Source organism: Vanessa tameamea, chromosome 22 (assembly GCF_037043105.1).
Source record: "Vanessa tameamea isolate UH-Manoa-2023 chromosome 22, ilVanTame1 primary haplotype, whole genome shotgun sequence".
Taxonomy (NCBI): Eukaryota; Metazoa; Arthropoda; class Insecta; order Lepidoptera; family Nymphalidae; genus Vanessa; species Vanessa tameamea.
Window position 1 is genome coordinate 34,896 of NC_087330.1, and position 27,934 is coordinate 62,829.

The 27,934-nt window shown below is 36.8% G+C and overlaps 1 protein-coding gene across 1 annotated transcript in view; it reads left to right on the forward strand.

Annotated features, from left to right (window-relative positions):
- LOC113402253 (lutropin-choriogonadotropic hormone receptor) overlaps positions 1–27,813 on the forward strand; it is a 44,799-nt gene extending 16,986 nt beyond the window's left edge. Inside the window, exons 4-17 of the mRNA XM_026642446.2 lie at positions 846–989; positions 1,788–1,859; positions 10,125–10,196; positions 15,728–15,796; positions 16,068–16,208; positions 19,313–19,453; positions 20,124–20,189; positions 20,852–20,995; positions 22,972–23,043; positions 23,544–23,670; positions 23,766–23,955; positions 24,030–24,143; positions 24,241–24,435; positions 24,520–27,813. Of these exons, the coding sequence (XP_026498231.2) occupies positions 846–989; positions 1,788–1,859; positions 10,125–10,196; positions 15,728–15,796; positions 16,068–16,208; positions 19,313–19,453; positions 20,124–20,189; positions 20,852–20,995; positions 22,972–23,043; positions 23,544–23,670; positions 23,766–23,955; positions 24,030–24,143; positions 24,241–24,435; positions 24,520–25,931 (2,959 nt within the window). The 3' untranslated portion in view covers positions 25,932–27,813. The remainder of the gene's footprint in view (positions 1–845; positions 990–1,787; positions 1,860–10,124; positions 10,197–15,727; positions 15,797–16,067; positions 16,209–19,312; positions 19,454–20,123; positions 20,190–20,851; positions 20,996–22,971; positions 23,044–23,543; positions 23,671–23,765; positions 23,956–24,029; positions 24,144–24,240; positions 24,436–24,519) is intronic.
- The last annotated feature ends 121 nt before the right edge of the window (positions 27,814–27,934 follow it).

The following is a 27,934-nucleotide window of genomic DNA, read 5'->3' on the forward strand; positions in this document are numbered from 1 at the left end:
GGAATAGAGAACACGCAATAAAACGTGTGAATCTAAACCGAATGAGATTCACACAATCTAACCTCTGAATTAAATTGGCTCTTTTTTTTAATATCTTTTAGTTGTTTAATGTACTGATAACCAAACGCTTAAAATGTATATGCCACGACATTAATTACAGAAGTATGAGTTATACTGTGTGAAAAGTATTTTTTCAATATATAACTCTAGTAGGTAAATAATAATAATAAATATCCTTCAGAAGAATTGCGTGGACAATAGTAAAGACTCAGTATTTGCTTTGTTTTATCTATTCAAAGGTAGTTAATGGCAGTTTAAACAAATGCACAGGTTGAAAATGATCTTTATATTTTAATCTACAGGCACTTATTTAAATGTACAACTACATCGTCCAAGTATGTTTTGTGCTCATAAACGTATGAATCATACGTTCTTTTGACCTTCACGGACTTTTAACTAATTGGAAAGATATTTTAGCCTTTAGGTTACAGTGCTCCCATATTATTAAAATAAACGTTTACACAAAAAGCATTTTAGTTCTCAAACCAATATATTTTGTAACAACAATGTATGCGGCCAATATTTATATTTGATTTTATCAACATCACTTTTCTCTCCCTTTCAATTTCAGAAAACAGCCTCCTTTTTAACTCTATTTACATTTAGCCAAGATGAAGTACTTAGCTGTCGTGTTCAAACTGCAAAGCAATGGAGCCCTAAATTAGTATAAGTTTAATATTAAGAAATTATCAGCAATATATAAACTTTATGATACTATTCCTGTCTTATCAGATATATATTATGTCATATTATAAACAATAAACTATCACAGAAATTATATGCAGATCAGCGGAGGATAACGAGATATCGGAGTTGGACGCGGCGTCGCTCGAGGAGGCGGGCGCCCTGCGCGTGCTGCGGCTCTCGCGCAACCGTCTGCGCGCCGTGCCCGCCGCCGCGCTCGCGCAGACGCCCCGCCTGCAAGCGCTGTTAGTATGTGATACGCTCCCGCCACCCTCATACAATGCAGAAAATATTATCGTTTCACCCAAGTCAAATAAATTAAAAGTCATAGAAAAAAATACACTAAGTGAACACGCTTTTCTGAACGTAATACTTTTCGCGGCATATATGTACCGAGCAAGGTCAACAGTGTATATCATCGTATATATTAATAAGCATATTTATGTAATAATACAGAGTTTTTATTATTATTAAACTTAACTAGAAATATATCTACGCATACTAGGCCACTCGCTCGATGCCTATCAGTGGCGCCCACCCACGTGCGCCGGCGCCGTGCCGGCATTAAGGAGACATTAATAATATACTGAATTTATACGGGAAACTGCACGACAAATAAATATGTCAACACCATTTATTTTAAAATTAAATTCTTAACTATATTGCAAACGAAATGAGTCAATTCGCACTTTACAAGTGATTTAAAAACTCTTAGCGATTAGAAGTGTCAACGCCGAAGTAAAACTTTTTAATATTATGAACGAAGTCTACACTAGCACTCACAGTCTAGTGTAGTCTCATTTCTCGCGGATGTCTGACTGTCGCCGGGTGTCGGCAAGGCTCATGTAACATATGATGTCGCTCAAGAAGTCTCCTTAATTTTATAGACGAATATAAGAGTAGACGGAATAGTTAATGTGGTCAAGTTTTTATAAAATCGTCAAAATCAAATGCTATCCTATTCTATAAACTCTGGCATCTAACGTATAACGTGTAGTACTAATATTCATAATATGTTTAACTACTAACATGACTCGATGCAGCAACCTGGCCGGCAACCAGATCGGTGAGCTGACGTCCGCCTCGCTGCCTCCGCTGCCGGTGCTACACACCTTGTGAGTACAATTAGTACTAAATCGTGCCCTAATTTATAGTCAAATCGGTACATATGTTGGTAAAAAAAAATTGACTTCAAAAATATGCTTGCGACCTGCCTTCTTATTCAACTAAAAACTGTAAAACAGTGGACGTCGCTCCAAGCGGCCTGTCAGTCGGTTACCAGTAATCTTACGTGTACCATGTACCTGCTAAGACGTCCTTACCGCTTGGCCCAAACTATTAACTATGTAGGTATCGTATTAAGCTCATTTTTTATCTGCATTCCTCGTTGATCTAGTGGCCAAATAATATACATTTTATCATATTAATATCCACAATTTACGAAGTAATTATGAAGACGTTATCATGAACTTGTTGGTCATTTTTGTGATGTATAAATAACATAAAATGTATATAATCACAGGTATTCAGTTACAATAAAGCGTCGTCAAGAACGATAAAACGTAAACGTGTCAGCTTGACACAGCAGTCATTAAATCAATACATTCCTATATTCATATCCTATATAGTTTTATTGGTACCAATATAAAAATAATACATTTTTAACAAGCAAGCACATTTCGAGCTTGAATAACATGTGTGACTCGAATGAGAGCTGCGAAGTAAGGGGACGGGGAGGAGGGGAGGAGGGGTTGTGTAGAGGTCCTCAAGTGTACGAGTCGTGGCGTGCGCGAGGCTGCCAGTGAAGGTAAGCGAGTGACGAGCCTGCAAGCGGTACGCGCAGGTCGGTGATCACTCACGCGCCCGCGCCGTACATTGTACCCAAACGTAATTACGTAACTACAATAAATTTGCTTAAATTTCTTAAACTCTGGCTTTTCCGGAGGGCGAGGCGTGAGCGTGCAGTACTATTATATTTGTACACAACTTCTACATACCATGTAAATTCAAGCGTCTCTTACTAAATTCTATTAAAAACCAATTAAATGTACCGACATTCATGTGCTGCTTCACTCAACTATTTAAGTATTAATCAAACTACACGTTCTCAGACCTAAAAGATATACATGCAAGCATTACGTGTTATCGTTAAATTCCCATTAATAAAGCAGATAAACGGGCCACAACCTCTAACACCCTTATCGGGCTATTAACCGTCGCCCCAGCCTTCAACGCAGTAACCACAATGTTTAAATGAGTTACGATTAATCTTCGATCGTCGCCATTCAAACAGGCCTCCAACAATACAGCTCGAATGCTAACGGCCGGGCTCGTGTAGTGTTAGTTTGATATTCAAAGTTAAGTTCCCTAATGCCGCCGAGATAACCAATAAACGGTGGAATAATATGAGGGTTATCTGAATAATACAATGGCCTAATGGAGATCCCATTTTAGAACGTAAAGCAATACGAGTTGCCTTTGCAATAGTCGTCTAATAATTATATCTATGTCCAAGTTTTTATTTATTAAACTGTTATTAAGGTTCTTTATTTTTTACTTATATTTTTTAGTAAGAAATAATAAATGTCAGTTAATTCTATGAAATTTTTTAGATACAGATTTAGCGTTTACTTGAATCCTTAAAAATATCGTGCGTATTATTACCACGACGAAGTAGCGTCCGACCGTACCTAACGTAACCGCATTGAATTAAATGTAAAGGCACCAGTGGCTCGGACAATAGATCCTGCTGGGAAGAACTGGCAAGAAAACAGCAGTCAGTAATATTTGAATGTATGTACATATACATATACATGCATGTCTAACAATCAACAACTACAAACTCCACGCTTTTTCGTAAATCTTGTATTGATTAGTATGCCCTATTTATCTTAATACATATTTGTGTTTTTGACACAATATTTAAATTTATTAAAATAACTGTGGAATCTTATCATCGAAACGAATACCATGTCCAAGGTAGAATAGTCTCACAAACACGATGTAAACTTGTAGATAGACATGAGCAGAAAGGGTAACCTTACCTTTTCTCCTCATGTCTATCTAATGATTGTCACTGTTTCTGTCTAAAATTTCTTTATTGTGTGAACGTACATAATATTGTTGCAAATAAACATACAGTGAACCAAGTCTAGAGCTCCAAGCTTATAAATATGATTCGATAACTCTTCGTACTTATTGATCTTTAAACAATTTATTCAAAACATAGAAACTGGCTTATCCTTGTTCTATCATAGTATTTGTTACTTAATTTAAAGAAGTTAACCTTAAATACATGTGCAGTCTATAAATTTCCCACTGCTGGGCTAAGGCCTCCTCTCCCTTTGAGGAGAAGGTTAGGAGCATATTCCACAACGCTGCTCCAATTTGGGTTGGTGGATTTACATGTGGCAGAATTTTGTTTAAATTAGACACATGCAAGTTTCCTCACGATGTTTTCCTTCACCGGCGAGCACGATATTAATTATAAACTCAAACTAAGCACATGAATATTCAGTGGTACTTCCCTGGGTTTGAACCCGCAATCATCGGTTGAGATATTTGGAAGCTGGGCTCTCTACCCTTAAGTACGTAGCCTGGACGTAGAGAGTTTTAGGTACATAAGCAGAACACCCGCTGATCACGTAATATTCGACCATTCCAATTCCAAATAAAAATCCAAAATCCATTCCAAACAACTCCCGACAGACAACTTTATCAGTAAGATAAGGGCAGAAGACTACATTGAGTACATAATCTTATTCTTAGCAAGGTCATTTTCGTAATATACAAAAATGTTTTTAATTTTCTGTAAGATAAATAAGTCTCGTAAGCATTTATCAAACCTACATAGAAACGTGTTATAACTGAATAAGGCTTAATTAAATTATACGACTAAGTTAGTTTTGCTCACAATGTCGTAATGTTTATGTTCATTTCAGGGATAATAGGATTCTGGTAATAAAATCAGTCGATACTTAAGACGCTGCACGGCTTCCTTCGACGCGACCGTCAAAAGAAGCACACTGAGACGCTCTTTGAAATGTTTCACTCGACAATGATCTGAACTCTAACTTTGATCACTATTGCAATTTTTAAAAATTAAATTCCTATTCAACTTTAGTAAAACCGAACAATCCTGATAAAAATCCTAATTTTAATGATAATTTTCTATGTGCTAAAATTGACAACAAACGTACATAAAGTAGTTTTCCTAAAGATTGTTTTCTTCGATATTTCTGTAATTGGAAAATGCTGTTCGTTCACGATTTGGTTACTTTGGAACTACGTTTTACTGCGAGCAGCGCCTTGCCCGCCGCCTGGGTACCTCCCACTCATCAATTATTCTACTGCCAAACGTCAATACTTTGTATTGTTATAAAGTTATAAAGTCAGCGTAACTACAGGCGCCAAAATCATATCATATTGTGGGCAGCGCTTTGAGTACGTGCATGTGTATTGTGTTATACTCTTACATACCGTCGGATGAACGATTTGCCCGTTCTGCTCGTTTACTGTACTGTGATACACGAACACGTCTTACTTCTCGTCCACCTCACATTCGTCGGATCCAATCCGAAGACGACAACATTTAAACGCTAACAAGGGCGAAAATGTTGCATAATTTGATTTCTTGTAAATATAAATTACCTGAAATCTTTCTCAAAGTGATAGTCTTCATTAGTTTTCATTGTTGGACACGTCAATCAAATTAAATCAAAATGTACTTATTTGAGTAGGTTTTCACAATCACTTTTGAATCGACATTTTACCGAAATGCATTAAACATTATTATACCACCGGTTCGAAATGTAGAACCTAGCGAGAATAACCGGCAAGAAACTCAGTAGTTACTCTTTTTCAACATTTGAATAACAAAGTTACGTTGTATTTAACCCAATTATATATAATATGTCTGAAAGTCAACATGGAATTTGCCGACAACGCAACATCTAATTCCTTATGTGGCTTAAAAAGCTTTAAACTTTATTGGCCATTGCGCTGAAAGTTATATTTAAAGTGGAATAATAAACCGATATGGAATTCGTAATGAGACTACCGAATGTATTACGTGTTCATACGGAATTATTTTCACTAAAATTAAAAACAAAACGAAATATTATAAATAAGAAAACTGAATACTAAATATCTATATTGAAAATAAAAAACAAGGTAAAAATCCCGTTTCGAATACTTATAGTAATAATAATAACCATGTTAATTTGAAATCTTATATTGAATACTATATATTCCTAAAATTAGAATTCAAGTACGAGTAAATTCAGTTGTATCTCATAGAGGTCGCACGTGTATGTATTTTATTAACATACCTACATTACCGTTTTAGTATATAATATGAGTTATGTGGTAACATTAATTATCCGTAGTACACAACTGAGACTGATTTAGATTCATGTTATATTATGATAAGCACGCATCGGGCATAAATTATAGTCTACAAGTTGTAACGTCGACGACGCATATGTACGCATACTTACTACTTAGCAATAGTTCGATTTAAATAAGAGACCATCTTTCGTGTTCCGAATGAAGTTCGAGGTGACGGAGCCACGTCCCAGTCTCAGATTATTTATATATCTAAATAGAGCTTTGCACTACGAAAGAGCTAAAACAAATGAGCCAACTTCATATAGGTGCTGCGTGACGGCTACGCTCGACACTTGACAAACGTCGTAGTGCTCTTCTAGTGTGCGTGCGCCTAGTGGCTAATATTTTTTCCGACGCGTTCTCATATTTTTCAATCTATCTAGACGTCTAAACAATCAATCGGTATCAATCGTCTCGGTATTATCTTATACTAATCAACAAACATGACGATTGTTGAGATTTTGTGACACGAAGTTTTATAAATAATTTTAGTATCATTGGCTGGTCCGATTAAGCAGATATACTCGTACAAACTGCAACATGCACTGGCGGATATTCATTCAAGCTGTACGACGCTTCGTATTCAATGAACGGGCAGCCTCGCCCGCCGCGACGCGGGTCGTCGCCCGTCCGTCCTTTGTCACGTCTTCCATGAACTAAGTTTACTGGAAGTCGTATGTGAACATATTTTAGGTCCGTCGCTGTTATTCCAAGACCAACTTTTCTTATAATAATTTCTTAAGCAATGTTCCGCTATAGCTGCCGATGTCAAGGTTTGAGCAAAGGAAGTGGAAGCGGTGGAGATAAAAATTAGAGCGCAAAAGAGAGAGTTTACTCTTTTTTTCCAACGGAGACCTAAACATATATACCTTAATAAATAGCCACTAGAAGCTAGTTCTAATTATAAAGAGAAGTAGGAGATTCTTCTACAGGTAATGAATAGAGCTTTTGCTGTTCTGCAATATTCTGAGCTATATTTTTTGATCATATAATTATCAAAATCCACGAAAAATTACATCTGTGGTAGCAACCCTTCTCAGCGCGTCGATGAGGCGGCGCGCTCTGATTTATGAGACTCTGGCTACATAGCCCCCTCCCCGGCGGCGCCCCCCTGCACACCCGCATGCTCCCCGTGCTCACCCGACACCCGCTCATCTGAGCGTTTTAAACGAAAGAAATCCAACACCACTTTTTTCGGAAATATCAATGAATTAATATAAAACAGTGGTCCCGTCTACTTCGATTGTCCTGCAATAAATATTAAATGCGATTATCATCTTGTCTGATACTATGAATTCAAATTCAAATAATTTATTCAATTGAATTACACTTATTTATTAATAATTTAAAAACGACCACAAGTTCGGAATAGAAAATACGTAGACCAGAGAAGAACTGCGAATGAAACTCAGCGGGTATTTTTAGTCAGTTTGTAATTGTTTACAAATATTCAATATAACAACGAAAAACTTAGAAGGAAATCACTTCATTCCCAAGTTGTGCCGTCAACTATGAATTCACCAATTAATAAGAATGTGTCTGAGAAATTACTTGTCAGCGATAAATATACAGGGTTATTGGTAATTCGACGTATTCCCGTTAGGAGGTAATAGGGATGACTATTTGCAATAACGAACCATTTTTGAGTTATCGCCGTTTTTAGATTTTTTCAAAATAAGTCAAAATGCAACTCTAAAAATTTATTTAAAAAAAAGTATCAATTAAAATCTATTTTTTTCTTCTGATTTATAAAAACGATTAAACACTGGATATTTGTCAATATTCAAACAATAATTATCGGTCCAAATTTAAAAATGCGAGACGGAAAACGATATTATTTAAATATATTTTTTTTATTTTTTCCCTTAAATATGCCTGAAAAACAAAAAAAATCATTATGAAACTTGTGCAGATTATTTTAAAATCATAATCGTTTACTTAGCTTTCCGAAAATGTATAAAAACTAGGAATTGATTCCAAAGCAACCGAAATAAAATGACCAGAAAGGACGCTGGTGGAAATTCGTATTCGAACATGACGGAATTCGTATTAAAGGTCGCACTTTAAAATTCCCACAAAATTGATTTAAAATAATAACCAATGTAAAAAAACGTACTTATTTACTTAATACAAATTTAAAATAAAATTTAGATACATAAACAGTTCAGTAGCTAAGTTACAATTAAGATGGGGGAGAGGGGAAGAAGTGACTTCCCCTATTGCGAACGCAAAGTCGCATTATTTTTCTAAGTTGTGACCTAACTAGTAAAATTATTCCGCATTCTATTTGAAGCGTTCATAATTCTTATTTTGATTTCTTCCGCGGATGACACAGGCGAGTCGTCATAAACTAGGGATTTCATGTGACCCCAAATATAGATATCAACCGTTAAGTCCGGACTCCTAGCGGGCCACGGGATGGGTTTACTTTGGCCTATCCAACGATTAGGAAAATGGCTATCAAGCCATCGTATAAATAGACAATTATCCTTCGACTTCAACTAAGAAAGATAAAAGCTAATAAATATATTAGAAATGTAAGTGCTGCTATAAATAATGACTAACTAATGTCATTAGAGGGGTGACACGAAACTACGAGCGGGTAGGTTGGGTTGGCATCAATACATTGCCATAAACTTAATTTTTATATTTATAATTGAAAGTTATTCATAAAGAATAATTGAAAAGTCTTTAAACATCCCTTTTAAATGATAGTATTTATTTTTATTCGAAGCGTCAATAGCGCAATGGTTTACGAGCCGCCTAGCGATTTAAGAAATCGCAGGATCGATCCTGACTCCTTGGGCTATTGTCGTCTCCACTAATACAAGTGATAAGCGTAAAATGAGGGTTAAATAGGAATATTAGTAATTCCTTAAATAATTTGGGGTATTGCTACTTTCCATATATTATTGTTATATGTTGTTCATAAACTCTCGGAAGAACATAATGTCGAGACGATGGTTGGCGCTCACCTGATTTTTTTTATGATATCACTTTACAGTTAATTTGCTGCTCGATGAAATACATGTCAAGCAAAATAACCATAAGATAATGGATTATGTTGCCTAATTGTAAAGTATAATATAAGAAATTAAAAAAATAATCAACACTTTAATACAATCTACAGAGTACCCTAGTAGTATTACGGCGCTGGCTGTTTACGGAAGCATCATCTTCTATTTATTTTATATCAATCTAAAATTACAAAAAAAAGGGGAAACGAAACGGTAGGTGAAGAATCGAAAGTTGGCAGTTGTCCGTCACAACTGGAACAGAACGCAGAACTAAATATAAACTTAAACATCAAAAAATTTTAGGCATTTGTAGTAGAAATCTGTACAAAGTCGCACTTTGGACAGTTAGTTTGTATTATATTTTGGGTAAAAAAAAGAACTTATTAAAAAACATTAAAAATGTATTAAATTAAAAACGAATAAAATTTACAAAATACGACGCCAATAATATGCCGAGGAGACGACATCGTTCTCCCTTCTCTAAACCTGACCCAACTTTGTAACTGCGCGATTGCGATAACAGACGTATACGATGATTTCTACCTAAATTAGTATTATTAAAATTTTATTTAATTCATAAAGTAGGGAAGAGGATAATTAAAACTAGCTTATCGTGTGTAAGAGCCTCGTTGCTGTTTGCATTGGCATCCCGGCCGTCCCGGTGAAGGACGATATAACGACGAGCGCCTTTATTGCAGTCGAATTAACATAACACGGCCTCGCGCCGAGACCCCGTCTACCACCCGCCGTCGCTTTCACGTCACTGCGTACTTCCAACGTGATTTTTGATAGACGAGCGATCTGCAAGCGATTGTTTTCGAAAGATACATGCAAACTGAAGAACTAGAGATTATTCAAGACGACTATAACTATATTCGAATTGAGAAAAACAAACGCCTAGCCTTTTTAAGTATATTTAGTTTTGGATTAAGTTGAAACATGTATTGGATTTATGTTATGTTTGTCTATCAACAGGATATTAAAACGAAACCGCATCACCCACATCGACGAGCGCGCTTTTGCGAGCACCCCGGCGCTGCGTGTGCTGTGAGTACTTGAAAAGTAATTACGTAAAATCTCATTAATGCACACTGGATAGGCCTTACTTCGTAGGATTTCGGAAATCAAACTCACCATCGATGTTAGTAATGCAAATATTGTTTAGAAAGAAATCAAGTGGTCATTAGTAAATTGTAATTCATTATCTATTCATACAAAATCAAAATGTCTATACATATAATTAAATTGTAACTGAAAGAAGCCGAAATTACATGAAGGGGGTCTTTATTAACGCAATAGATAACATAACAGTGATTCTTAGAATGTTTTTATGTTTGTTGTACCTTTGTTACCGCTAACCTCGGTTCTCAAATAAAAAAGATACGTCTTTTAAAAGAACTCTATCTAAATATTTGTTGGAAAAACGTCGTCAACTATTGATAATAATTGTGATTGTAACGACATCTCTTCCATTTTCTTTTAAATTAAGTAGTTGGACAAATACATGTTAACTTTATACTAACAAGATTAAATTATAAATTTAAAACGTTCGGTTGTCACTCCCACTTTAACACCCATAATTTTTAAAATGCTGAACCGTTTTTTATTGAACATAAAATCATCGATCAAACAAAAAAAAATCAAAGTCGATCCATCAATTCGGGATCTACAATGCCACGATAGACAGAGATACATAAATATGTCAAGCATAATATAATAACCGTATTTTTAAGTCACGCGAACGGAGCCGCGAGCACCTTTCAGTATAAAATATTTATTAATAATATGAATATTTATTAATATAATCGTGAACAGTCTAATATACCTAATTTATCAATCTTTCTTATTTATATATTATCAAGTTTTAAATTCAGCTATAGGCAAATGTCAAATGTAATGCGGAATATTATTAAAGAATCGAAAACTGTAGCTGCGCGTACATTAGTTAGTACACGCTTTCTGGGCCAGAGCCGGAGGAAGCATGTGACAACGTTGACAAGGCGAAAGCTTGATGATACAAGCTTATCGTTACTTTTCGGTGCATTCGAATTGTGTATATAATAAACACAACGTGGACATATGTAATGTTGGATTGATATTGATAAAATAAAATAATATACAACTGGACTGTTCGCCACGTTGGCAATCGGTACATATATTAAAATCGTGACTGATGTGATGATGAAATTTTTACATGAAAGATATTTTAGAAAAAATATTACTGGGGGTATTTATTAACGCAATAGATCATATAAATATGATTTTTAGAATTTTTGTCTGTTTGTCTGTTCGTTTGTTACCGCTACTCTCGGAATCGGCTAAACCGATTTGTATGCGGTTTACACTGATGTATTGTAGTAACCTTGGGGAATATATAGCGTTTGTTTTATTAAAATTGGGATGTTATGGAACTAGGGCTGATGAGGTTAAAACCTTTTAGAGTTCCAATGGTGTTACATCATCCCTTTACATTTGAAAATAAATAAGCTATAAATATAAAGAGGTACGGTGCAAATTATTTTATGTTTAAACCCCGGTTCCTTCTCGTTCCAAAAAACTTACTTTTAAGCGAGTCCAGTTTGCAGTGCACACGGCCAGCTTTATGTGGCTATGTCGCGTGTTCGCAACTGCAAAAAATCTATGCTTATAACCCCGACAGAACTACGTGTAATATCGTGTAATAGACATTACGCAGTTAGTCAAATACATCATAACTTTTTAATATTACAAGATTAAATTATAAATTTAATACGTTTGGTTTTTGTGGTTTGTTTTTTATCGATGGCAAACCACTCAAATAAGTCATCAATGTAAAAAAAAAGACACGGGTATGTCAACCATATAATACCCCTACTTTTGAGGCTTAAAGTCACGCGAATTTAGGCGCGGGTACCAGCCAGTAATTTAATAAAAACGAGTTCCTCGAGATGTCTAGCACATAAAAGACCATTTCGCTTTAGCTGATAAAATTTGAGCATATATATATATAGCCTTTTTATGAACTTAACCTGCCACCGGACAAGCACGCTATTAATGTCATTCATGATGCTTTTTCTCCTTCCAACTAAATTAAATGGCTCAAAATGATCTGGCCATTAGAAGGATGAAGCTTCAATTCCTTGTTACACAGCAACATAGTCAAACAACATTTAACTAATACTTTTTATTTTATTTGAAGGCTACATATATACGTGGAATATTGAATGAAACGTATTTTATTTTTTTGGAACTTATCTTACAGAAAATAGCATACATTTTGGTCAAATCTCTAGCCTTTTCTATTTGTCTGTTCACCGTAAAGTTCGGCGAATATAAGGCGATTTATTAATAATAATTTGCATTAAAACGTAACAAAAGAAGTATTACCAGTATATATTTCATTTGCAAAATTTATCTTATCTTCCTGCGTGACCTAGGCCTAGGGCGTAGGCGTTTATTTATCTGCACTACAAAGATAGCGTAATTATTAACATGCACTAACAATAGTCAGGTAGTGATGCAACCTGTCTATTAGCTCACTCAGGGCCATTTGATCATCTAAGTTTGTCTTACTACTGGTGTATGGATCGGAAAAGATAAAATAATTATTTGAGTTTGATATACAAAATGTACAAATACAAAAGCTTTTAAACACAAACCAATGTTCGTCGGCCATTTCGAACTGTATGATTACAACATTATTTTAATATTCTGGATTGTATCGGCAGCAGCACCCGGTGCGTGCGATTGGGTTGCGAGCACGGGTTTACTATTCATCGCCAATCATTCGCATAGAAATCGGCTCAGTGACCGCATTGACCGCCATTACAAATTTAAAAACGCTATTTAATTAAACGAGTACAATTCCGAATGCGATTCCTATAAAACGGTTACACGAATTCTTGCATATCTGTTTTTAGTAATGGTGTTTCAATCTTTTTGTAGACGCTAGGCAAACGACCGACGGTCAGTGTCGTGAGTAAGCAGTCAGTCATACAGACGTTGCGAGTTGCGGTCGCGACCGTTGTCTGCAAGTATCATTGATCTCGGCGCGGCCGGCCGATCGATTGCACCGAGAGTATCTGGATGCTGTTGTTATATAATCATAAACGTAGCCGTTTCGACTCGAAATACTACGAGTATACATCATAGGAAAGAATGCTAAAAATGTGTATTTTAAAAAAGAATCTTATCTTTTCACTGGAAAGAAAAGTATAAATTGTTTTTTTATTTGACTGAACTTCGCCTGGTGTAAAGTTCCACGCATCATCAAAAGCGGCATTGTAATATTTTAAGTTAAATTAAATTCGTTTTAATACCTCCAATAAATAAGTTTGTTTTACTAAGTTTTTTTTTTCTGTTTGATAATAATGTTTGTTTACTCCGCTGAAAACAACTAACAAAACACGCTTTGTGTTTTTTCATTAATTTAGACATCGTCATGCTGAATATTTGTGTGCTGGTGCTGACTGCTGAATCAATTACTGACTGAAATCAATTACAGTTTGTTTCTTATTTATCAGCAAAACTTAAACTAATAATTAAGGAATATTTCTAAATTCTAAGAATTATCTGAAGATTTGAAGATATCCAAGTGGCCGAACCAGCCTTAACTACACTTTCTAATTTAGGAGAAAATTGAGGCTCATCAGATGAAACTAATCCGGTCGTGACACGTGACGAGTATTTGTAAGACGGGGAGGTCGTGTGACGCGCACCGTCGAACTGCTACAAGCTGTGAAATATGTTCCATACGAGTATTTGAAGATAATATTATTTATATTTTTAGTATAAAAAAGATAGAAACTCAATAAAATTTTACATCTCAATCACAATTTATAATGCAAAGCGTCAGCCCCGTTCCCAGCTCACACTCAGTACTAGTAAAGCCGCTTTTATTGTCGTCAGGATTTATAGCCGGTGTGGTTTTATGGCGGCCAACAAGTCAGTAAAAGAGCTTCGCCGTCTGAACAGAGAGAAGATAACTTTCGCTTATTTTAAAGTATGCAAAAACATCATTACCTTTGTTGTCTTTTATCATATAATAATACTAGGCATATTTTTAACGAGTAGACGAGCAAATAAGCCAGGTGATATTAAGTAGTCCCTTTTGCCGAAAAGCAAATAAGGAGGCTCACACACTTTAAAAGACGGAACACGATAGTATAAGGTATTGCTGATTGGCGCTGTATAGAATAACAGAGGCGGCGTGAAGGAGTCTACGCGAAGCTCGACCAGTCAAAAGTATTCAGAGCGTGTCGTTGTTGTACACAGAAGCATTATATTATGTCTATCTCGAGAGTTATCCACTCTAAAGCCAAATAAGTTGTTACCATTCTACCATAAATGATTTCTTGTGAAAAGCACTTCAGTTTGTTTTCATAGTGTACATTCAGCGGCTAATTACGTAATCGTGCACCACGGACCGCTTAATGTCCTCCAATGTCCGTTTTCACCCCCATCCCTCCGCGTTTTACGCACTCATCTACTTGCTCATAAACCAATCTCTTGGAAAGTTTTAAATTACCTGCAACGAACTGCCTTAACACAAAAATGTGTAACATCGTCCAGTTTATGAAACAACGAATTTATAAGAGTTTGAGTTCCTGTTTTAAACTAATTAAAAACTAATATTAAATTCTATGTAGAAAAATGTCATTTGACATGCGTAATTACATATGTATTTCTCGAAATAATCACTTAATATTTAAAAAACTCGATTTTGCTCTTTGCCTTGTTTCAACATGGCGAACCCTAAGGCAACAAAGAACGCGCATTTTATGTATTCGGATCAGAATGTATCTAATTTATAAGCTTATATTTAGGTACGAAATAAGCATTATTGAAAACGGCTATTAGCCATGAATTCGACTGTCATTATTTATCGGGGCGCTGGATTTATTTGGCAACACAAACAGTAACTTGATGAATGTGAGTGTTTGAGCGCGAAATTGAACCAGTTCGAGCTCGGAGCGTTTCGGCGCGTAAGGAGAAGCGTAAATATCATTCGTTGTGATTAATTTCTCGAAGAGCGAGTGTATCCCTCTGAGACTCGGTTTGTCGATCCTTGTTTACTCAATCAACAAGTTGCAAATTGTATTTCAAACGATTTATTAAGATATACATGTCAATAAATTAAACTGAACTGACTTTGCATAAGCCAATAATATTTATTAAACCTTAACTTCTTAACATAATAAATAATAATATCCGATACATACTTGAAGGCCACAAGGAGAGGTTTCCAATTTGTTTTAGTATCTATACAAAGTCAATTAAATACTAAACTCGTTTATTTGATCATTTAAATTCCCCGAAAACTTAAACCTATTAAAATGAAAATGTAATCTCCTCATGTAATATAATTTGTATCGATAGAGTTAAACAATTTGTGAATAACTCCGAATTACTCTTGCGTACCTTGAGGTCAAATGAAAGACATGCAAAGAATTGTTAAACAGCGAGTACTTAGTCCAACGTCCGGACATCTTCCTTGTCATTAAATTGGATGTTTACTGTTCGTCCTTTTACTTTACAGAGAACACTTTTTGTTAAACCTTGACACAAAATGGTTTTGTAATTAATCTGTGTTTGTACAGGCGACTTGAGGAAAATCTACTGAGCGAGCTGCCACCCGCTGTCCATCTGTTACCGATGCTTGAAGATTTGTGAGTATCAAATGAACAAAAATTATAACCAACAAAAATATATTAGGTGTATCTACACCTAACGACGGGTCATATTATATTTTAAAATAATTCATCGCAATCACCTTAGACCCTTAGTTAGTGCGTGAAACATTTTTAATTGATATTTATCAATTAAAATGTGTTAAAGTATTCAGCTGCTCTATAAACAAATACTATTAAACATGAGCTTGTGTTAAATAACAATATAATATAATGGATAGGATGAATACTAAAGAAATACTATCTATAGGTCCTTGGCGAACAACCGCATAGAGCGCGTGTCAAGAGTCCTGCACGCGTGTTCGCGACTCGTGCGCCTCGAGCTGCGCGCGAACCCGCTCTCGCAACTGCATCAACACGCGCTCGCACACCTGCCTCGTCTTACCACACTGTAGGCCTAAAATAAACCCTCGTTTCTTTTAATTTACATTAAGGACTTATCTAATAATATATACGCAACAAAATTACAAATAGCTACTGTTCAAGTTATTACCGCGAAGAGTGCTGACAACATTTCCCTGTTGAATCGAAATTCTAATTCTCTACTGAAATAATGAGCCAGCCTTCAGCCCCTGAGTGGATCACCTTTCTGTGTACAAATACCAATTTTTGTATTCCTGCAGAATATTATTAGACAATAGGCCATCAAATACGGATCCGGGAGAATCTGGAGTGTTTCCGGTTTATTCAACGTACGTATGTACCCTCAATACCGAGCAACAATTATTAACTACATTCTTATTTCTTCAAAGAAAAGCTGATACCGCGATACCAATACAAAAGCGCAGAATAACCTCATTTTGTTTCAAGACTTGTCCTACTTCTGTTGATACGATGTCCCCAATACAAATTTGTTATCGTGTTTATTGGCTAAGAGTCCGTAGGAAAGAGACTGCAACACAAAGTTACAAACTCGTGAGCTACATTACTTTAGACTGCGGTTATACCTCCGAAATTAATCTAACGGGCTTCTAACTTGCTCGATCACAGGATGAAGATCAACTATTCGTTAAATAAAAATTAACACCCCAATAATCCAAGTAAAACCCTCCGATCAACACAAGGGTTATACGAGTACGATCACAGCACGATGGTTAATTTTTGCTTAATGACAATTGCAATCGAAACATTTGGTTCTGAAGTCGACAAACGTAAATCAATACATTATACTATTTTACCTGAGACAAGAATGACTATTTGCGTTTAATGCTTTTAAAAGATTGATCACTCGATTCAAAAGTAATTGTCCGTGGTCATGATTTGTACAAGAATATTAATAAAGTTTTTCTAAATCATTACATAAGGTTAGTTTATAATTATGTATATATATTGATAGTCTATAATTATATAATATATACAATATTATTATGTGTGTATACATTAGTATAAATATTTTATATTATAGTTTTATCGCCTCTCATCATCAATAGATAGACTATGTCTGCACTTACCTGTTTTCGTTCTAAGCTTCTATCACCAAAGGTAGTCTGTGAGAGATCGCTATACCTAAGCGATAAGACCGCCTTTGCGCACCATTTATTTAATGTTTTGTGTTTATATTATGTATTCCTGTGTTGTGCAATAAAGTATTTTAAACAAAAATAAAATAAGGGATTAAGTCCTTCACGTCAAAGTAACTGTTATCATGATATATTTATTAGGACTTTATGAAGTAATTCGGTATAAGGTAGGCTAGCATATAAAACTTAAACCTTTAAGAAAATGTCGTGTTCATTCACTTTTAGCTAAAATTAAAACTTATAGTTGATGTGAAACCTCAAGATTATTTAAAAAATATACAGGGTTATTGGTTAATTGCATGTGGCGGAGATGAGAATGCTGAGAGGAATGTGTGGTGTTACGCGAATGGTTAGAGTAAGGAATGAGTACATAAGAGGAAGTTTGAAAGTGGCACCGGTAACCGAGAAGCTATCTGGAAACCGGCTGTCTTGGTATGGGCATGTTATGCGGAGGAATGAGGACCATATTGTGAGAAAGGTTTTGAGAATGGATGTGAATGGATATAGAGGTAGGGGACGACCCAAGAAACGATGGATGGATTATGTGAAAGACGATATGGTTAGAAAGAATGTTACTAGTGAGATGACGTCCGACAGAGAAGTATGGAAGAAGAAGACATGCTGCGCCGACCCCAAGTAAAATTGGGATAAGGGCAGGAGGATGATGTTGATGGACGATACAGGGCTATTGTTAATCCGACGTATTCCCGTTAGGAGGTAATAGGGGTGATTATTTGAGATAATTTTAACCCCCATATGCATGATGCAAAAGTGAACCATTTTTGAGTTATCACGTTTTTTAGATTTTTTCAAACTAAGTCAAAAATGCAACTTCAAAAATGTATTAAAAAAAAGTATCAATACAAATCTATTTTTTTCTTCTGATTTATAAAAACGTCCTTTGTGGTCATTTTATTTCGGTTGTTTTGAAATAAGTTCCTAGTTGTTATACATTTTTGGAGAGCTGATAATACAGTTCTGTTTTTAACATAATCTGCAGGACAAGTTTCATAACGATTTTTTTTGTTTTTAAGGCATTTTTGTGGAAAAAAAATCAAAAAAATATTGAAATAATATCTTTTTCCGTCTCTCGTTTTTACATTTGGACCGATAATTATTATTTTAATATTGACAAATAACCAGTATTTATTCGTTTTTATAAATCAGAAGAAAAAAATAGATTTGTATTGATACTTTTTTTTTAATACATTTTTGAAGTTGCATTTTTGACTTAGTTTGAAAAAATCTAAAAAACGTGATAACTCAAAAATGGTTCACTTTTGCATCATGCATATGGGGGTTAAAATTATCGCAAATAATCACCCCTATTACCTCCTAACGGGAATACGTCGGATTACCGATAACCCTGTATATATGAAGTTAGATGAAAAAATGTATACCATGAAAATAAATATTTCGTTGATCATCCATTTTAATAGCATAATACTGCCCTAGCTGATGAGTTGATTAAGCTACAAATAAAATTTCCCTCGACTGTTTAATCAATGAGCTTACGTAACATGCACACGTAATAATCGTCGTTGGTAAGGCGTGCATCGTGCGTTGCTCGGTGCTTGGAGCAAGCAAAACATGAGTCAGCCGTTGCAAGTTTGGCGGAACGAGGTCATTCGGTGCGCGAGGCGGAGGGAGCCGGGGCGGAGGGGGGCTCGGGGAGGGAAACGGGAACCGCGAAGTGCAGAATACACACACGGCGGATATGCTGCCCGACGAGTGGCCAATTATAGATAATGTCAGCATCCAGCGACCTGAGCGCTTTAATGTGTGATGAACTTACGGTCCACTCGCGGTTTCGATCTGACGTCATTAAATTAAGCAATAATTTATATTTTATTAGGTCATGGATATAGCGGTGACGGAGAGCGTTGACTATGAGAGTTTCGTTTAGACATTGACGCTTTTAATAATCTCTAATCTCGAAGTAACATCTAAGGATTTAATTTTCATTTATCTTTAGCATACTGTCCGAGGCTCGGGGTCTAGATCGTCTGCCAGTACTGAACGGCTCGTCGCGCCTGCGGACGCTGCGCGTGGACCGCGCGCGCCTGACGCACGTGCCGCACGACCTGTGCGTGTACGCACCGCAGCTACGAGCCTTGTTAGTGTTCATTATGCTTTTCGATATCCATTGGCTTAAAAATTATAAACCTTGTACGTAATATTTATGTACATATATGTTTTTGGACTACGAGAAAATTTATAGCGTACACTTGATTTTATTAAAATAATGACGCCAAAGCCTATTTTAGCCTAACTGAACGTAAATGTCAAATAAACGCCAATTTTTATGTCGCCTTCTAACCGAGGCCAAAGCCGTACACATAAAGCGAACCGCGCTTACATCTCGAAACCTTTCGATAGTACTTCACGGCAACCTCGAGCGTACTATCATTGAATTATTACTATTAGCAATTAACGTGGGCAGAATGAACTGCGTTTGGCAACGTTTCGATGATATAAAAGTTTTTGGAACTACTCTACATTGAAATTTGCAGATAAATTATCAAACGATAAAAATAACATTTGCTCATTTTCGTATTTATTTACTGTCACAATATTTCTTTTTGTGCTTTTAGTATTTCTAATAAAATTTTAAAAATAGTTTGTTATTTTTTAATTTCCGTATAACCAGAGAAACTTCAAATAATGATTATTAACTAATTATTTAAATATATATATTAATTATTAACTGATATCTACTATCTTGAAAATAATTTCTGTCTGTGAATAAGCCCGACCTAGTTGATAGAATGTTTCGCTTCGGACAGGGACCTTCGATCGAACCAGCTACAACGCGTCCCTCGACTGCACGAATGCGCGGAGCTTCGAGTGCTGTGAGTAATCCTCTACACAACGGGTTTAATGTGGTATCTAGTGATCGTACAAATCTATAACTCATGCGAAAATATTTTGAAACCCGAAATAAAGAAAGTGAAATCGACGGGAAAATTTGAATAGTCAGTTCTGTAATTCTTCGCTTGTTACTTCGAAGCAAAAACATATTCTATTCGTCACGTGCAGCGAAAGTTTAAAATGTGTTAAACCAGTGCTACAAATAGTATATACTACGTACATATTTTACTACAAATAAGTTTGGTTTGCCAGCCTTACGACTTACTTAATGTAAGTAAAAACGAGGCTGGAAATATATTTGTAATTTAATTACAAAATGTTCCTACGATAACAAATTAAATTACACTCGTAATCTAAAACATAAAGATATTCGCCGTCGCACGCAAACTTTGTACGTTTTTGCCTCCTTTGCGATGTGATATTATTATGTATACTTTTTGTGAATATTTATTGTTATTTTGTTACTTTTACTCTTTTACAAAATGACTAATCTCTAAATAATCTCAAATGCTATACCGGACAATAATCAATTAAGCCATATACGAATCACAAGAATTAGCTAAATCAATGAAAATTCGTCCGTCTATTCTCCGATCTCGTACATGCTTCGTACTATGTGTAAATGTCGCGTTGCTTTCTGCAGAGACTTGTCGGACAACCTGATCGAGTCGATCGGCGAGGAGGCTCTGCGCGGCGCGCGGCGCCTGCACGACCTGCTGGCGGCGCGCAACCGCCTGCGCCGCGTGGCCGCCGACACCTTCCTGCACACGCCGCGCCTGCAGCTGCTGTAAGTAGCCTCGCCTCGGTCGCATGTGTTAGATTTTTTATAGAGAGACTTAATACATGACGTCAGGATATTTTAAAATAATTTCTATTTCTTTATTATTTTATTATATTTTAAGGTTATAAGACAATAAAAGATTATATATGAAACACAAATATTTATTTAGCCATTATAATAGCTGTAGTAAACGTAATATTGTATCAATTAATAATTGCAATAAAACCAATTACCTTAATCAAAATATACTTTATTCAAGTGCCTACTTGAAGCAAGCACTTTTCAATCGTCATTTAACCAACTATTTAAAGTAAAGCTACCACCGGTTCGGAATGTAGATTCTACCCTTTTTCAATATCCAAAAATACAGTAATTTTAGTTAAATAAAATTAAACTAACTTTGTATATATAATACGAACTTTGTATATTGATAATTGCAAAAACACAATTCATATATTCATCAATAATTTAACAAGCAATAACAATTATATTATATCACAAAATCATATCGTACCTTAAATGTTAGCAGCAGCTTGCTGGTCCAGGATCAAAGTGAAAAGTAAACGTAAAGTCAAAAGTGTTCTGTACCGAGCTTCCATCACTTATATAAGCCTTACTACAAATCACGTGACTCACAATATTGAACAGAAAAGTCGAATTACCCTCTTATTTAATATCAATGTAATCAACACAATTCAAAAATAACTAAGATTAAATTATTATTATTAGAGAATTGATTAAAACATACAATACATAGTGTAAGCCTTGTTTGTAATTGTCTAATTATTTATTTATTTCTTACTTAATCTGACACACGCATGACTAGAGCTATTTTAGTGAAGCCATTTATAAAAGAACCACCATGGTTAACGTCCCTTGTGGTTTTGGTTGCCGAAGAAATGATTATTTCGATTACTTTATTGGTTATGTAAAATCGTAACAAAATATCAATATTCTAAAAGTTCACTTATTTTTTATTCAATAGTCGAGACCTCGTGCGATTAGATAACCGTATAGGGCGGCGCGGACGGCGACAATCACAAACGTTCCTCCAACATGAAGAACAAGAATAGGCAGTGTATTTTTTTTTGCTTTCCCAAGTTAAATCAAACCAAGATAATATCGTTCGAATCGTTTACAAGGTTAAAAATTAAATTTAAGAGATCACCAGTTAGAAACGTAAAACTTCTTCATTATTTGAGTTACAATTGAATTCATATGTCCTACACGAAGTTCAACAAAACAACCTCTACGCTATTACCATCTTTAAAAATATATGTTTTATTTTATTTTGGAGAACTAAGGTAGATCCCGAGGATGAGAGAATTATTTTGCTAACGAATACGTGAGGTTCTTAACGCAAATTACAGGTTTTCATGCGACCGCAAATCAAAACAAACATGTTAATTGTTTTTCACGAAGTTTTTGTTATTTTATACTATCAAATTCGTGACAAATGATTTAAATTATTAAAATTGTGTTTACAGAGATTTGGATACCACTTATATAGAATAGTAAGCTTTGGTACAAGTGTATAATTTGTTACAACTTGGATTGTTTTGTTGCGGATGAATTCGGAATAATCAACAAAAATAAAGTTTAGCTCTTTAAACATTAGTATGATTAATATTAAAACGAGTAACGTAACGTCCTTATTTTAAACTGAACAAATCCAACAACCAGCAATTTGATAATACAGAAACTAAACAGCCTAACCCTTGTTTGAAGCTTGTCAACCCAACGTAATTAATGTCATTAGGCACTGGGACAGTAAATTTGACTAACTTTTTGGGCACTTTCAACGCTCCGTGTGTAGTTCTACTTTAGTCTTGGACCGTCGTTAACATTATTTCGATTGTGTGAGGATACATGCTGCAGAGTTGTAACTACATCTGATAAGAACAAAATATATTCTCCCTCTGTCCTCGGCATAAAGTTATCACGATGCACCTGGATGCTTATTTTTGTACGTGTATTTTCAGAGATCTCGAGGACAACCAAATAGAACACATCGACATGGAAGCATTCGTCCCCATTTCTAAATTAGAAGATTTGTAAGTTAATTCAGTCTATGTTTCGTTAGCTTCGTAGCTGTGTTTCGTACGTCGACGGAATCTCACTTTCATTGTATCTATTCTATTTGTAACTCTCTGTTGATATGACAGTACTTATTTATGTGATTAAATATAATTTAAAATATTTATATATACATAAGAATTAATTTCATGAAGTACATACAACTAAAAATCATAAATAGCTACTGTATTAATCCCGATCGCTTGGCATATTGGTAACAAAGCTAGCAGCAGTTGCCATCGTCATCGCAAACGCAATTCACAATTCCGGGCGTATAATCGGAAAATAAACCAGCCTGTATCGCAAGAATATTAATAATAGTTTTTCACAATTACTCCAAGGTATAAATGTCTCAAGTTTTAACTGCAAATGGAAAAAATAATTTGAAACAAAAGACGAATATTTGCACCGTTTGATCGCTTGGCGAGGCTTTTTCTAGGCAAGAGTCCTTTTTATTAACGCTGATATAAATCATTAGGAATGTAGGCAACAACGTGTTCCCTGTACTACCGGCTAGCGGACTTCAGCGGTTGCTGCATCTCAAAGCGCACAACAATCCCGCGCTGCGCCGCTTTCATCCCCCGGATCTGTTCCCCAGAATACAGGTACGGCCGAAAAACGATAAGTATGGAGTCGGATAAACATGATACATACATTTTCATAAGAGAACACTACATGTCGTACGCGGGCCAATTTGCAGACGCTGGTGCTGTCGTACGCATACCACTGCTGCGAGTTCATGCCGCTGATGGAGGGCGGCGCGGACGCGGGCGGCGCGGCCGACGCGGCCGACGCGGAGCGCGAGCAGTTCAGTGACCTCGTGCTGCTGCCGCCCGCGCACGTCGACCTGGCCGCCTGGGCCAACGCCACCGACATCTGGCCGCACTACCGTACGCACCTTCAGTCCCCACGAACACTGCCTTCGGTCTCTTGTGTTTCGGTTTCAATAAATATGTGTCTTTAGTGAACGCGACCGGGGAGGGCGGATCCCGACTGGCCGCGGTGGGCTGGGGCGACGTGGGTGCGGCCGAACTGAGGCTCCCTGGGACTCGTCGAGTTCGTTGCCTGCCGCTGCCGGGTGAGAATCACGAACGACAATAATAATATTTTATTTATTTAACAAAAAACTAAATTTGACTTTTGTAACGGAATAAAAAACGATCTTATTTTACCAGGTCCATTTCTACCATGCGTAGATTTATTCGATTGGTGGACGTTACGATGTGGAGTGTGGGCCGTATTTCTGTTGGCGCTATTGGGCAACGGCACAGTTGTTTTCGTGCTCGTGTTCAGCCGAAGCCGAATTGATGTTCCTCGATTTCTCGTTACGAATTTGGCGGCCGCAGATTTTTTTATGGGCATTTATTTAGGTAATTTAATTGCTTTATTTTACAATATTGAATAAATTTACAAAATTGGGTCTAATAAGAATTCTTTAATAACGATTATGACAGGTTTTTTAGCCGTGGTGGACGCGGGAACACTGGGCGAGTTTCGCGCGCATGCTATCGCATGGCAGATGTCCGGTGGCTGCAGACTCGCGGGCTTCCTCGGCGTGCTGTCCTCCGAGCTGTCGGTGTACACGCTGGCCGTCATCACTCTGGAACGCAACTACGCCATCACGCACGCCATGCACCTCAACAAGCGGCTGTCCCTGCGACACGCGGCGGTGGTGATGGCAGCCGGCTGGGCTTTCTCTCTCGCCGCGGCCGCACTTCCACTTCTCGGTATTTCTGACTATCGGAAATTTGCCGTGTGCCTTCCTTTCGAGACGAGCACGCCCGCCGCACTCAGCTATGTTGTCACCTTACTTATCATAAATGGACTGGCCTTTTTGGTTTTGCTCGGATGCTACCTCAAGATGTACTGTGCGATCCGTGGCTCGCAAGCCTGGAACTCGAATGACTCTCGTATAGCAAAACGAATGGCGCTACTCGTCTTCACGGACTTTCTATGCTGGTCACCTATAGCCTTCTTCGCACTCACCGCCGCCTTCGGTGCCCAGCTCGTCTCCCTGGAGGAGGCGAAGGTATTCACGGTTTTTGTACTACCCCTGAACTCGTGCTGCAACCCATTTCTGTATGCGATCCTCACAAAACAGTTCAAAAAAGACTGTGCGTTGGTATGCAAAGCGATCGAGGAATCTCGCGTTACAAGAGGAATCGGACGATGTCGACACTCATCGAACTTTAGCAACCGGCAAACACCAGCAAACACTAACAGTCTCGCGGAACGGTCCTCTCGCGGTCAGCACGGAACCACCTGCGCCTGTCGACGACTCCTACCCGCCGGCGGCGCCACCGCCGGCGCCGGCACCGCCGCCGTCAGCGAGGCGGGCAGCGAGCGACTGCTACGCTGGCTGCGGGCGTGCGGGCGCCGGTCGGCCGCGCCCGCGCCCCCCGCGCCCCGCCAGCCGCCGGCGCCGCCCGCCCGCACCGGCTCCGTGTCGTCCTCCGTGGAGTTCTCGTCCTCGCGGTCCGACTCGTGGCGAACTTACGGCCGCCCGCCGCCTCCTCCGAGACGCGCCGCCTCCTGGCTGGTCGCACGGAAGACCTCGCAAGATTCTAATCTGTCTTCTTCGCGCAACGACTCCTCCGGATCCAACGCGACGGCATCGACGGGCACGTGGCGCACGTCACGCTCCGGCGGCAGCGCCGCGACGGGCGCCGGCGGAGCGGGCGCGGCGGGCTCGGCGGGCGCTCCGGTGGCGGCGGCGGGGGCGCGGCCGCGGCTCACTCGGCAGCCGGCCGTGGTGGCGGACGAGCCGCCGGCGTCTCCCGGCGCGCTGCCTCCGCCGCGCCTGCTGCACACGATCCCGTCTGCGGCGGAGACGGACGCGCAGGCCGAGGAGCCGGACACGCGCTAGTGGCGACCCCTGCGTCTCGAAGCTCTCGACGAGACCGGTATCAGTGTCTTATCTTACCGTCCATTAGCACTCGCTCGAGGCGAGTCCCGCTCGCTTCGTTCGGCCATTGAACTGTTGACGTTGGTCCTCCGTCGGATCGATACCGCTCCTATAAATGTAACGGTTGAAATGGATGCTAGACTTTATTACTACGACAAATAAGTAGTTAAGTTTTGTACAGTATTACACGACATGACAATTTTAGACATAGGTAAAGTAGTGAAATACATTAAATATTTATTTAGTTAGATTTAATTTTATAATACAATTCTTAACAAATAAATTAATTAGCAATGATTCATATAAATGTATTTACAAGGGTGTTAACAATAACTGAATTGGTACAATATGTATATACATAATATTTAAAGTTATCGTTGTATATTTTAGACGACACTTAGCCTTAACCCGAGTTGGACTGAAGCAGTATTCGACTACAATATGTACTCGTTAAATAAATTATATAAAATATATTAGACGTAAGATAGATTTTATATGACATAGATACTAGAGTTTATAACCACTAGACGTTAATATCCAGTGATTATGTTTATACTGTTATTTGCAGGTATTAAACGTTTGCCATATTATGTTGCCACAGTGATCGAAGATTTGGTCTTGTTAGAGACAAAAAGAAAAAAAACTTATGGGTAAATACTACTACTAATGAGTGTAGCCAAAAATAATGTTTTAATGGGACATTTTCTTTAATGAGTAAGATCGTTAAACATAATAATATAATCATTTTGTTACTAAAAATATTAATAAGATCCCAAAGTTATAAGTCATAATTTTAATATGAGTAAATAAATATACAATAATCCGTCTAAATATATTATACGTACCTATGAAGAACCTCATTTTCTTAAATAATTTACAATTGTTAGGTTTAATAATTCTAGAGTATATTGTTTTGTTTTAATAGTCATGAATCTATAATAATAACAACTTTTATATAAAATGTTTAGAAATTACTTAAAGCCAATACTCTGCTCAAGTTTACGGAAAATAAATAAATGAATATTTTCTACAGAAAAACAGCACGAACAGATTATTGAGTATAGCTTTTATTAACCTAGCCAAGACCAGACATACGCTTTTAAATCAAAATAACAAGTTAAAACGTTCACTCGCGTTATGATAAATTGTTTTTCTTTTTGGGAAATGTTAAAGAGATGGTGAAATTATAAAATCAAATCTGTAATACGAAGGTGTCAGGTACATATATTATTACTTACTTAAGATCCAAAGCTGTTCTAAACGCTGACAAACTAGTAATACAAACCGCAAAATAAAATCTAATTATTTTTACTACGAATGTATTTTAATATTATAATTATTTCATCATATTTTTAATTCGTTATTTTTAATCTTCAGAAAAATGTAGAATGTTCAAAAACCAATATTGATTAGTTTGAAAGAAGGAAAAATACAAAGACAACTTTGAGTTACAATATGTTTTGTTGTACGACCATCGCTTATGTAGCAGCTTATGATAGACATTTTAATGAAATTTCTCCTAATCTAAATACCAAAAAATTGCACCACAACTAAGTTTGTAATGTGAATTTTTAGCAAGTTGTTATTCGTTACAAAAATAGAATTATATAATATATATAAATATTTTTAATTAAGTTTTTGAATACATGTATATTTGTCATAGATAAGTGATTATATTAAAATATCGCTGTTATAAGTTATACTAAATACGTTATCTGTTCCCTTTAAATAATAATGTATGTTAGTCTGAACCTAGTGTACAGAGACTTGTCTATTTATTGAAGATGTTTGAGGTGCGTGCTTGAGAGTCGTATTTATTTATTATTCTTAAAATAAACGAATCCTTTTAAAAATGGTGTTTTTTATAAAATAACTACAATCGTATTCTTGAATGAATCCTTATATTTTATGATGAAATGACAAAAAGTGTAATTTACTTAAAAGAAAGTTAATATATGTGTAAA